This window comes from Chiloscyllium plagiosum, chromosome 19 (genome assembly GCF_004010195.1).
Source record: "Chiloscyllium plagiosum isolate BGI_BamShark_2017 chromosome 19, ASM401019v2, whole genome shotgun sequence".
Classification (NCBI taxonomy): domain Eukaryota; kingdom Metazoa; phylum Chordata; class Chondrichthyes; order Orectolobiformes; family Hemiscylliidae; genus Chiloscyllium; species Chiloscyllium plagiosum.
This window is the reverse complement of record NC_057728.1, coordinates 55,967,927-55,981,645: the sequence shown is the minus strand read 5'-3', so window position 1 is coordinate 55,981,645 and position 13,719 is coordinate 55,967,927. Positions and strand designations below refer to the sequence as shown.

The 13,719-nt window shown below is 41.5% G+C and overlaps 1 protein-coding gene across 4 annotated transcripts in view; it reads left to right on the top strand.

The window, feature by feature from the left end:
- Nucleotides 1-13,719, top strand: part of xpot (exportin, tRNA (nuclear export receptor for tRNAs)) — a 56,206-nt gene that overhangs the window by 31,271 nt on the left and 11,216 nt on the right. For all 4 annotated transcript variants that reach the window (XM_043709955.1, XM_043709954.1, XM_043709957.1 and 1 more), the window contains exons 16-21: nt 1,677-1,746; nt 2,269-2,507; nt 4,331-4,616; nt 7,440-7,629; nt 11,042-11,158; nt 11,250-11,365. In XM_043709955.1, coding sequence (XP_043565890.1) covers nt 1,677-1,746; nt 2,269-2,507; nt 4,331-4,616; nt 7,440-7,629; nt 11,042-11,158; nt 11,250-11,365 — 1,018 coding nt within the window. The remainder of the gene's footprint in view (nt 1-1,676; nt 1,747-2,268; nt 2,508-4,330; nt 4,617-7,439; nt 7,630-11,041; nt 11,159-11,249; nt 11,366-13,719) is intronic.

Genomic DNA, 13,719 nt, shown 5'->3' with positions numbered 1-13,719 from the left:
GGGGACAGGGTAGCTGTGGAAGGATGCTTTTCAGAATGAAGAGTTGTGACTCGTGTTTCACAGCAATCAGTGTTGAGACCTCTGCTGTTTGTGGTCTACATAAATGCTTTGGAGGAAAACGTGACTGGTCTAATTAGAAAGTTTGTGGACGATACAAAGATTGGTGGAGTTGTGGAGAGTGAGAATTGTCAGGGGATACAGCAGGATATAGGTCAGTTGGAGGTGTGGGCAGAAAAATGGCAGACGGAGCTTAATCCGGACAAATGTGAGGTGATGCATTTTGGAAGATTGAATATCGATAGAAATTATATAGTGAATGGCAGAATCTTTAGGAGTATTGGTGTGCAGGTTCACAGATCACTGAAGGTGGCAGCACAGATAGAAAAGGTTTTTAAAAAAAAGGCCTATAGCATGCTTGCCTTCATTGGAAGGGGCATTGAGTATAAGGATAGGAGAGTTATGCTTTATACAACTTCAGTTCGGCTACACTTGCAATATTGCATACAGTTCTGGTCACCACATTACCAGAAAGATGAGGATGCTTTGGGGAGGGCGTGTAGAAGGTTTACTGGGATGTTGCCTTGTTTGGGGGATTTTAGCTACGAAGAAAGGCTAGATAGACTGGGTTTGGTTTCATTGGAACACGGGAGATTAGGGGGTGACCTGATAGAAGTTTATAAGATTGTGAATCACTTGGGTAGAGTGGAAAGTATGAGTATGGGGTCAATTACTAGGGGACACAGATTCAAGGGCCGGGGGAGGGAGGTGGAGTTTGAGATGTGCGAGGCAAAGTTTTCCACACAAAGGGTGGTGAATGCCTGGAGTGTGCTGCCAGAGATGGTGATCCAAAGCAGACACGATATTCAAGACCGCATTCAGGAAGCACCTGGCCGAATACATGAATAGGAAGGAATAGAGGTATTCGGTTTCTGTAAGTGAAGACAGTTTTAGTATGGAAGGGCAAAATGTGTTGGACTGCTGAAGGTCCTGTTCCTGTGCCTGTGCTGTATTCTTTATTCTAACTCTGGGCTATACGTGCCCCAGGTTTGTGTCCCATCTCCAGGTTTAATAACCGCAGATGTCATGATACAGGTTGGTTATCAACCTTGCATCCAGCCAATGCTGCTGTGACAGGAGGCAAGAACAGTAGAATTTTCTGGTCAGCTCAAACAGTGTGGTCATTACAGCACAACAAAAGAAAAACAGTTAAAAATCACACAACACCAGGTTATATAGTCCAGCAGGTTTATTTGGAAGCACTAGCTTTCTGAGCACTGCTCCTCGTTCAGGTGGTTGTGGAGATCTTAGTCTTATTCTCCACAACCACCTGATGAAGGAGCAGCGCTCCGAAAGTTAGTGCTTCCAAATAAACCTGTTGGACTATAACCTGGTGTTGTAATTTTTAACTTTGTACACCCCAGTCCAACACAGGCATCTCCAAAACAAAAAAAGCCTCCCAAGTTAAAAGGTTCCACACGCAGGTGCTTGGAATGAACAAGTGCTATTTTCATTCTTAGGAGCTATCACTCCTGTTTTGTTTGTGTATCCTTGCCTCCTCTCCCTGGTGTGTATGGCTCAGAGCAAGGGGAGCAATTAAAGTTGCTGCTCAAAGCAACAGAATTGTCACTAATTTGAATTGCTTGTAAATATGAAACTAGCTGTCTTTATCTTTACAGTAAACATATGAATCTGTACATCGAGGATATTTTGAACAGAATACAGGATTTACTGGTCCTCTCTCCTTCTGTAAGTTTTGAATTATCTTCTGTTTGGAAATCTGAAAGAGATTAAACTATTTCCTCAGGCTAGATAATGCAAATCAATTGATTTCTGTTGGAAAAGGGGAAGGTGCTTTTTAAAAAAAAATAATTAGTCCAAGTCCAGGACTAAGGAAACACTATTGTGAATACTGCCTTTTGCACTGGTTTAAGAGAATAATTTCAAAGAGTTCAAACCATTCTGCCTATCAACTGATTTAATAACTCCTTTCTCTGGCTGGTGTCAAATTGTTTGGTTATCATTCCAAGGTAGCCTTGGGATACTTCACTTTTAAAGGCAATTTCTAAGAGCAAATTACTGTAGCTTGTCTTGAAGGTTTTTGCAAACTGTGCATTACACAGTGGAATACCTGATCTGATGTTCCCCTCTGTTCTGGCCAGTAAAATGCCAAAATTGATTTTGAATGCTTTCTTTTTCAGTGTGCATTATATTCTGACTGACTTTGATAGTTCCTGAGTATTGTAACGGTTTGCTTTCATCCTACTTCAGGAGAACGGTTTCCAGGCTCTTTTAACCAGCGACGATCAGCTGTTTATTTACGAAACAGCCGGAGTACTAATTGTGAATAGTGAATACCCGGCAGAGAGGAAACAGGCTTTGATGAGGGACTTGCTCACACCGTTAATGGAGAAGTTCAAAGTGTTCTTGGAGAAACTCTTAACAGAGCAGGATGGGGAGAGGCAAGCTGCATTGGCAGACTGCTTAAACCATGCAGTGGGCTTTGCAAGGTTAGCCCTCTTGTAATTAAAATTCTAAGTGCATGACGCAAAGCCATGGGGTTACGGACCTCATTTTCTGAGCCCATGTTTAGCTGCTTCATGTAACTATATGTTGATGTAGTTATGATATATGACCTTTCAGGAATACTTCAGTTGGATAAATATCACCTTTCCTTTAACAAAGCTGAACTGGAGCTACATATGTTACAGATGTTTAGATCAGAGTGGTGCTGGAAAAGCATCCGAGGAGCAGGCAAATCAACGTTTCGGAATAGGCTATTCCTGATGAAGGGCTTTTGCCCGAAACGTCAATGTTTCCTGCTCCTCGGATGCTGCCTGACCTGCTGTGCTTTTCCAGCACCACTCTGATCTAAACTCTGGATTCCAGCATCTGCAGTCCTCACTTTTGCCTATTTGTTAGTGTTACAGAAGTATTTTCAAAACTGCAGTGGTTCTAAGGCCCATCTTCATCTCTGGGACAACTAAGAATGGGTGGTAGATATCTGCTTTCACAGCATTGCCTGTGTCTTGAGTTATTTCTAAAAGCATATTACCCTTTTACTTGCTGAATTCTTTCTTCTACTCGCTCCCAGCTGTTCTGAATCATTATGCTGCTATCCCTAGTGCTCTGCTGCTCATGCTCTCCAGTTTGCCTGTAGTCTTCATTTATCCATGCTGACTAAAAGACACGCACTTGTACGGCTGCCTTGTGTTGAAAAATAGTAATGTTCATTTGAAATTTTACTGGAACACCTGAGTTGCGCTGGAGAAAGTGCCTCTTATCCAGAAATTTTAAAAATTTCCCTATCCTGGAGGAAAGACGACAGCAACCAAGTGACGTGATTTCATAATCCTTTCTGGTTTGTTTTCAGTTTGGATGTCATGCTTTTTCTTCTCTGCTTACTAACCCCCATTTATCTTTATGCAGTGAATTGATCTATGAGATGTTTACCACATAATGATCTACATATGGATTTAAAACAAAGGGGCATACAATTTGTATGTACTTCAAGAAATTATATTAAAATGACCACTAGTGCCAAGGGAATTACATTGGGGAAGGCCAGTGAACTCATTCATCTACACTGCAAGACCCTAAAATTGTGACTTTTAGTCCTTTCCTAAAAGATTCAAGACCTCTGTTTGAAATCTACCTTATTTTACACCTGCAGTCCTCACAGTCAAACTGTCAGCTGCAAATGTTTTAATTATTTGAGCTACAATATTTCAGACTAACTTTATGATCCAGGAAACTTGTATTTTAGCTTAATAGTTCTCATAGTCCCTAAACTCTGGCAGGCCCATTTTCAGCCTCTTCGTGTGCCACTGAACTCTTTTTTTTCAATCTTTCTTCTTTCATCTCTTGTCCAGTCTCTTCTCACTTACATTTAAGATTTCTTTTGATGCTCCACAACTTAGTTTCCTGGATCCACCCACTTCCTTTTCACAATGAGTGTGCATTCCCTCCAATTCCATATTCTGTGGATGATCTGAAGCCTCTCTGCTTCCTTGAAACGAAGCCTGAATATTCCCATTCCGCTGGCACCCTCCCACAATTCACTGTCCAGTACGTCCAATTGTATTATCAGTGCTGCGTCCTATTTTCATCCTAATTTGGAAATCTCATTTTGCTTCCATTTTCCATCCCCCTCTCTTTTACTGCTTTATCTATGACTCTTCCCTCCCTTGACTTCTGTTTCCATTTCTGGGGATAGGCTGTCTGTTACGTATCCATTGACTCCCACATTTGACTACACTTCCTCTCCCCTGTTTCCTGTAATGAAGACTTAATCTAAGCACTGTTATGTTTATTCCATTTCTCTTATTTACAGCCGGACCAGTAAGGCCTTCAGCAACAAGCAGACAGTGAAACAGTGTGGCTGCTCTGAAGTGTACAGAGACTGCCTACAAGCATTCCTGCCAGCTCTAAGTTGCGCTTTGCAGAAGGAAGTTCTGCGAAGTGGTGTTCGGACCTTTCTTCACAGAATGATCATTTGCTTAGAGGAAGAAGTTCTTCCATTCATTCCTACAGCATCAGAACACATGCTTAAGGACTGTGAGGCAAAGGACCTTCAGGAATTTATCCCTCTTATTAATCAAATCACAGCAAAATTTAAGGTACGATGCTTAGTTTGTGTTTTGAAAGTAGTTTGAGACTTGTTAAGCCAAATGCCAGCTTTGCTAAGTGGTAATACTCTCTTCTGAATTGAAAAATTGTGTGCAAGTCCCATTCATGACTGAATGCTAAAGGCCAGTATGCACTGCACTCATAATGGAGTGTTGTATTTGTTGGAAGTGCAGCTTTCAGGTGAGATGTCAAAGCCATTTCTGATTTACCTGCGTAGTTGGATGCAAACAGTCTTGTGGCATTATTGAAACATGGTATTGTCCTGATCATCCCTCAAATCAGTGTCAAAACTAAATAACTGCTCACTTATTTTGTTGTAATTTGAGGGACTCTTCTGTGTTCAAAGTAATTAATAACATGCACATTTTATCAAATTAACTCACTGTGGAATCCAGAAGACAAGCACCCATAAGTTTGTTCGTTCAAATCACAACATGGGTCAGCACATTTCAGCTTTTATTTCTTCACGCCATTCCCTCTATCATAAAGTCAGAGCGATGTACAATCATCAAACAATGTTCAGCATTGTTCATGACACTTTATACTGAAGCTGTTGATGTCCATATGCAGTAAGACCATGACAAATCCAGGCATTTACTGTTCAGTGGCAAGTAATGTTGGCATCACAAGTGCCAGACAATGCCATCTCCAATGAGAACATCTGTTGCCCCATAACATTCAATGGCTTTACCATCGCTGATTCCCCACTATCAACATCCTGGCATTTACCTTTAATCATACATTGAACTGAACTAGCTGAGTCAGAAACTAGGTATTCTTTGGAGAATAGCTCACGACTTGTGGCCCCTCACAAAGCTTGACATCCGTCTCCAAGGCACAAGTGGTGGAATACTCTCTCACATGCCTGGCTGTGTGCAGCTACAACAAGACTCCAGTTTGACACCATCCAAGACAAAGAGGTCCATATGATTGACATCCCATCCACCATCTGCGTTTACTCCTTTCACCAGAGTGGCAGCAGATGTGTACAATCCATAAGATGCACTGCAGCAACTCGCCAAGGTTCTTTTGACGGCACCTTCCAAAGCCACAACCTCTTCTACTTGAAAAGATAAGGGCAACAAATGCATGGGACACCAATGCCTCCAGTCATACATGTTTCTGACTTGGAGCTGTATAGTTGTCCTTTCATTATTGCTGGATCGAAATCCTGGAATTGTTAAGATGTTCCTACATCCCAAGAATTGCAGTGGTTCAAGAGACAGCTCACTACTGCCCTTTTCCAGAACTATTAAGAATGGACAATAAAATAGTTCAAAGAACAGGCCCTTTAGCCCACCAAGACTAAGACAAGCCATGATGCCTTTCTAAAAACCTTTCTCTCCAAGGGGTCTCTATCCCCGCGTCCCCTGCTTATTCATTTTAATCGGCACCTGATAAACCTGCAAAAATTATATACCTGAAATACTGGATGTTTACTGTATTATCATGAGCCCCGTAATGTCGGAGCTGTCAATTGAGAAGGCTGTTTGCTGGTAGGTATAAACAGTGATGTGCATGCCCCCGCACTACATTTCTGTTACTTAGTGTGTGTTTCCACATTGATTATGTGGACCCCTTGATTAACTGAAATATCTGATCAGCCAGTACACCCCTGGTGCCAGTTAATAAAACGTTGGCTGTATCTGTCAAGATGCCTTTCAGATGTTGCTTCTGTTTCCATCTCCAACCCCACCCCTCACCCCTGGCAGCACACTCCAGGTAGTTACCACCATCTATGTCAAAACCTTTCACATCTAGTGCAGCAAGGTAGCTCAGTGGTTACCACTAACCAGGGACCTGGGTTCGGTCCCACCCTCTGACAACTTTCTGTGTGGAGTTTGCCCATTTTTTTCCGTGTCTGCACGGGTTTCCTCCAGGTGCTCCAGTTTCCACCCACAGTCCAAGTTTGGTAGATGGCTGTGCTAAATTGCCCATGTGTTCAGGGGTGTGCAGGCTAAGTGGATTAGCCATGGGAGATGCAGGGTTATAAGGTAGGGGGATGGGTCTGGATGAGGTGCTCTTCAGAGGGTCAGTGTGACTCGATGAACTGAATAGTCTGTTTCCATACTATTAGGATTTTATGATACCTATGATCTCATTTAAACTTGCCCCTTTTACCTTAAACCTATATCCCCTAGAAATTGACTTCAACTATCCATTCTATCCATACCTGTCATAATTTTATAAACCTGTATCAGGTTACCCCTCATTCTTTGTTCAAGTGAGAACAAACCAAATCTGTCCAATTTCTCATCATAGCTAATATCCTTCCTGATGAAGAGTTTATGCCTGAAACCTCAATTCTCCCCTGCTGCTCGGATGCTGCTTCACCTGTGCTTTTCCAACAACACATTCTCTATTCTAATACCCTCCAAACCAGGCAACGTCTGTACCCCCTCCAAAGCCAAAACATTCCTCTGGTAGTGTGGCAACCACAGCAGTACTCAAAGGCGATATTATGTTGTGCTGAACAATTGGTGTAATACTGAGAACACAGCTCAGACTTGGGAGCCCACAGTTTTGGAACTTGATTGTGTGTGGGAAACTATATGTAACAACTCTTGTTCTAGCTTTGCTCTTGTTTTCTTGTGAACAATAGTTGAGGTTTGGCTTTAACTTGTATATTTTGAAACTGGCCCAACAATGTTTTCTTTACTGCAAGAGAAAACTTCAGTTATAATTGTTCTATGTTGAATTGTTACAATATCCTATTTTAAATTAATACCTATCACCACAATATTGTGATTTCGCTCTCCATTTGGTAAAATATCTCTGTTTTGTGTTGTTGCAAAATGCTTTCCTTTCCACAGACACAGATTTCACCATTTTTGCAACAAGTATTTATGCCTTTGGTTCAAGCTATATTTGAAATATTATCACGGCCCGCAGAAGAAAATGACCAAACCGCGGCACTTGAGAACCAGATGCTCCGCAGAAGTTACTTTGCATTTCTACAAACCGTTACAGGAAGTGGAATGAGTGAGGTCATTGCCAACCAAGGTAAATTAATTTGTAAATTTTCAAAACAAGTTGGTTTGTTCCCCCCCCCCGCCACCTCCTCCAACTCTTACGACTAACATTGCTTTTTGAAATAAAGTCGTACATATGCAGATACATTTATATTGAAGCAAAGGAGGCCATTCAGACAGCTCAGCAAGTGAGTTATCCAAATTAGTGCCATTCCTACTGTTTTCTCAAAGCCCTGACAATGTTTTCTGTTCAGGTGTTTATTCAACGTTCTTCTGAAAGTGTAATGGACCGGACTAGACCAGAACCTGCTCCCCTGATATAGTAACTGTTATTTTCTAGATGTCATTTGGTCCATTGTTGGGCTTTAATCAAATAATCACATTTTATTATTACAACATGGTTAAAATACAAAAAAAAAGTTGGTGTAATTTTAACTCTATTGACAAACTTAATGTATTATTTAACCACTGATCATCAACTGTTTCAATATAGGCAGCATCCCATAAACACACCCTTTAGCAAAAATGGAATTCTGCAAAACAGTTAATAGTCTCACATGCTGTCTGTCTGTGTAGTCCAGGGCAAAGAAACAACTCACCTTTTTGACTTTTATGAGGAAGTCTCTCATCTAAGACTTCACTATAGCAGTCGGGAACTCGAGCTTTCAGCTGAGCAGCCAGCGAAAAACCTTCAACTAACTCAAAATTGCAAGGAAATCTCAAATCGTTTGTGTGTGTGTGTGAGAGAGCCCTGACACCACCTGCTCGTGATTCTTTTGTTTCATTTTAAAAGATCACCCAGGGAGAACTGAAAAGCTGTTCACCACCTGCCTGTCTGAAGCAGGCATTCCAGTACCACTGTGGCAACCCATCCCCGCCCCCAGCAGAGAAAACCAACACTGAACACATCTCTCTCAAAGGCACAGTTTCGTCATAAAAGTTACCATTGAACTTGCATCAATCGCTCTTTCAAGCAAGCCGTTTCTGTAACACTGTTCTAAAATGAAACATGTTCTCGCCCTCTGGCTGTCTTGCCAGTTATCCTCCATCTGTGACCTCTCATAAGGCAGAGGAACAGAACGAGGCCTCTCAACCTTTTGAGGCTCCTCTGCCACTCCACAAAATCATGGCTAATCTGGCAATCTTCAACTCCACTTTCACTCTGCTACTTTTTCTCAGACTTCATTTACTTTCTTATCAGGTAGTTGTCCCATTCTGTTTTGAGAGCCGCACATCAGAATCTGCCTCCTCCACACACCATGCATTCCATGTTCTAAGCAATTGCTGTGAAAATAAGATATTCCTTGCATCACCTTTTTTGATTCTTTAATCATTCCCTTTTCAATTACTGTCCTTTGATTCTCTCCTACATTCTACTATTTGGAAAGGTTTCTTGTTGTTTTGTCTGACCCCACCATAAATATGAACACTTCTGTCCAGTTCTACACTCAACTTTCACTATGGAGAACTGTCCACACTTCAAAATATCTATATAATTGGTTGCACGGATGAGTGACCTCATTCTCAAAATCTTTTCTACACACCGCCCCCCCCCAGTCTAATGCCATCACATCCTTCTTAGAATGTAACTCCCACAATCGGGCATACATACTACCGTTTCATAAAGGTTCATCTTTTAAGGGGAGGTGTTAACCTAGTGGTATTATTGCGAGACCATTAATGTAGAGACCCAGGTAATGTTCTGGGCCAGAACAGATTATGGACCTTGAATTCGATAAAAATCTGGAATTGAGAGTTTAATGGTGACCATGAATCCATTGTTGATTGTTGACAAAGCTATCCGTAAGATCACAGCTGATTTGATTGTAACTTCAAATCGGCAGTGCCACCTATCCTAATGACCTTGCAGCCCCTTGCTTATCTTCAAGAATCTACCACTGTCTTAAAGATATTCAAGGACTTTGCTTCCATCATCCTTTCAGAAAGAGACTTCCAAAGACACTCAATCTCTTGAGAGAAGCATTTTCCTAACCTCTGTTTTAAATGGGTGACCTCTGGTTTTTAAACAGTGATACTCTTTACTAGCTTTTCCCACAATAGGGACCGCCTTCTTCAAATTCACTTGTCAAGATTCTTGTATGTATCAATCAAGTTGTCCCAGTTATCTTAAACTCCAGCTGATTCCAAGCCTAGCCTGTGCAATTTTTCTTCAAGTCAGCTACCCCTACTCTGTCCCCGCTAGTGTCCAGCAAACCTCCACTGGACTGCTTCCAGCAGTTATCCACTCTCACTGAAATAAAGTGACCAATATTGTGCACAGTACTCCAGATGCAGTCTGAATGATGCCTCGTATAACCAAGTCATAATGTCGCTATTTGTATATTTTAATTCCCGTTATGATAAATTATAACATTATAGCTTTTTTAGTTACTTGCTGTGCCTGTTTACTAACGCTTTGCAACTCGTGCATAAAGATTCCCAATCTCTCTGCATCTCAGAGCTTTGCAATCTGACTAATATGATTGTGTATTTTGATGTGAAGAATCTTTTCAAAAATGTCGCATTTTACCTCGTTATGCTCCATATGCCATATCCTCATATGCTCTTTGCAACTTGCTTTCCTGTCTGGCTTTGCTGTATCAGAAAATTTGAGAAGCATTCCTTTCATTTCTCGTTTAAACAAATTTACCAATTATAAACAGTTGAAACCCCAGTATTGTTGTTACTTGTAGCTAAGCTGAAATGTTGCGCCCCCAAACACACCAATGAGCTTTTACTTTCCACAATAATCTTAGGCATGTTCTCAAATGCATTCTGGAAATCCAAGCGTAACGACTTTGTTTCCCTTTATCCACAGCATGTAAATAACTAACCAGAATAGGTTTCTGTGTCTTTTTGAACAAAAGGCGACTAGGCTGGAATGTAGCAAATGTGACTGTCCCCAAATGTATCTTGGGAAAACGAAAGCCAATGCAGTTTCAGTGCTTTACTACTCTATGCCTGTATTTATATAGCTATTCTACAAAAGCAAAATACTGTGGATGGTATAATTCTAAAATTTAAAGTTTGGAAATGCTTAATGGGTAAGGTAGTTTTTGTGAAAGAATACAGTTACAGTCTTAGAGATTATCTTTTAGCAGAACGAATGAAAGGTAATCTCAAGTTGTCTGAACTAATGAGTATTTTTCAGTGTTAATTTTTGTTGCTTTTGCTTCAGCATTGCAACATGGCCTCATTGAACTGTTGTCTCTACCTGCCTGCCACCTCCAATGATTTTGTGTACGGTGTCACTTGGTATCATACTACGGTGTTGTATTCTGTTCCCTACATACTAATTAGTTGGAGGGCTTTTCTTGTTTCGGGAACCAGTCAAGATCTGATTTTAACAATGCCTTGCCATTGACGTTGATCCATGTGACAAATATTAATGCATGTCCTCATAACTTTTTTTAACAATAGTGCAATAACCCTCTCCCTCCCAGGTGTACAGAATGTCGAACGTGTCCTGTTTACAGTCATTCAGGGAGCAGTGGAATTTCCAGATCCAATTGCTCAAAAAACTTGCTTTATCATACTTTCAAAACTAGTCGAACTTTGGGGTAAGAATTACAAATTTCCTCAGTTGATGAGAGCAACCTTTATTTTGCTTTCAACCGAATACCTGATTTAACTGAATGTTGTTGATTCCAGGGGGTAAAGATGGTCTTCTAGGATTCGAAGACTTCATCTACAAACATATTGTCCCAGCTTGCTTTTTGGCACCACTTAAACCAACCTTTGATTTAGCTGATGCTCAAACAGTCTTGGTATGTATTGTGTATATTATATGAATATAATTATTGTGTATATGAATTACATCATAGAAATTAGTTTACAGGTTTTTCTTAATCTCTGCCATTCATTCTTTTATGGGATTTGAGTGTCTCTGGCTAGAGCAGTATTGTCCATCCCTACTTGTCATTGAGAAGCTGCTGCCTTGAACTGCTGCAGTCCATGTGGGAGAAAGTGAGGACTGGAGATCCAAGTCAAGAAGTATGGTGTTGGAAAAGCTCAGCTGATCAGACAGCATCCGAAGAGCAGGAGTTGACATTTCAAACATAAGCTCATCAGGAATGTGGGGGGGTGGGGTGGATAGCCAAGGGGGCCTGAGCGATAAATGGGAGGGGTGCAGTCCATGCGGTGAGAGTACACTCTGTTAGGGAGGGTATTGCAAGACTTTGAACCAATATTAGAGAGAATGCATTAATTTGAAATGTCAGTAGATACTGACGCTCAGTTATTATCCTGCTGTAAAGTGAAATTAAAGCTCGTTGTACATTATACTATGAGATTCAGGTACAGTCCCTCTTCATTTGCCCTTCCAGCCATATAATGTTTGCCATGGCATTAATTTGAAGCCTAAGGAACAAGCTGCTCATGATTTCAGACTCTTCAATTTCAGTTAAGGATTATTGTAACCAACTTATTTCCATTCACTCCTTCCATGTTGATCTGAGGCAGTCATTTATATCAGGCAAATGTCCAGTTTATTTCCTGGAATGTGGGTATCTGCCCATCCTAATTGCCTTTGAACTGAGAGTGTTTTGTGATGCCTTTTCAGAGGGCAGTTAAGAGTCAGCCAAATTTTGGTCTGGAATCACAAATAGGCAAGCTCAGGTAAGGATGGAAGCTTTTGAGATTAGATTAGATTCCCAACAGCATGGAAACAGGCCCTGTGCCCAACAAGCCCACACCGACCCACCTGAGAGCAACCCACCCAGACCCATTTCCCTCTGGCAAATGCACCTAATACTATGGACAATTTAGCATGGCCAATTCACCTGACTGTGGGAGGAAACTGGAGCACCCAGAGCAAACCCACGCTGAAACGGGGAGGACGTGCAAACTCCACACACAGTCGCCCAAGGCTGGAATTGAACCTGGGGCCATGGTGCTGTGAGGCAGCAGTGCTAACCACTGAGACACCAAGCCGCCCTTTCTTCCCTAAAAGGTATTAGTGAATCGGATGTGTTTTTACAAAAATCAATGATACTATCATGGTCAATTGTTATCAACTCCACATTTTTTTTATATTGCATTTTAAATCCTCCTGGTAACTAATTCATGGCCGTCTCTACTTATCAAAGAGTAGACTGATGTGCTACCACATAGAAGAGAACATTACAGCGCAGTACAGGCCCTTCAGCCCTCGATGTTGCGCCGACCTGTCATACCAATCTGAAGCCCATCTAAACTACACTATTCCATGTACACCCATATGCTTGTCCAATGACGACTTAAATGTACTTAAAGTTGGCGAATCTACTACCGTTGCAGGCAAACCATTCCATACCCTTACTACTCTCTGAGTAAAGAAACTACCTCTGATATCTGTCCTATATCTATCACCCCTCAATTTAAAGCTATGCCCCCTCGTGCTCGTCGTCACCATACTTGGAAAAAGGCTCTCCCTGTCCACCCTATCTAACCCTCTGATTATCTTATTTGTCTCTATTAGGTCACCTCTCAACCTTCTTCTCTTCAACGCAAACAGCTTCAAGTCCCTCAGCCTTTCCTTGTAAGCCCTTCCCTCCATACCAGGCAACATCTTAATAAATCTCCTCTACACCCTTTCCAAAGCTTCTGCATCCATCTTATAATGCGGTGACCAGAACTGTGCACAATACTCCATGTGCGGCTGCACCAGAGTTTTGTACAGCTGTAGCATAACCTCATGGTTCCGGAACTCTATCCCTCTATTAATAAAAGCTAAAACACTATGCCTTCTTAACAACCCTGTCAACCTGGGTGGCAACTTTCAAGGATCTGTGTACATGGACACTGAGATCTCTGCTCATCTACACTACCAAGAATCTTACCATTAGCCCAGTACTTTGCATTCTGGTTACTCTGACCAAAGTGAATCACCTCACACTTGTCCACATTAAACTCCTTTCGCCACCTCTCAGCCCAGCTCTGCAATTTATTTATGTCTCTCTGTAACCTACAACATCCTTCGTCACTATCCACAACTCCACCGACCTTTATGTCGTCTGCAAATTTACTAACCCATCCTTCTACGCCCTTTTCCAGGTCATTTATAAAAATGACGAACAGCAGTGGACCCAACACCGACCCTTGCGGTACACCACTAGTAACTGGACACCAGGATGAACATTTC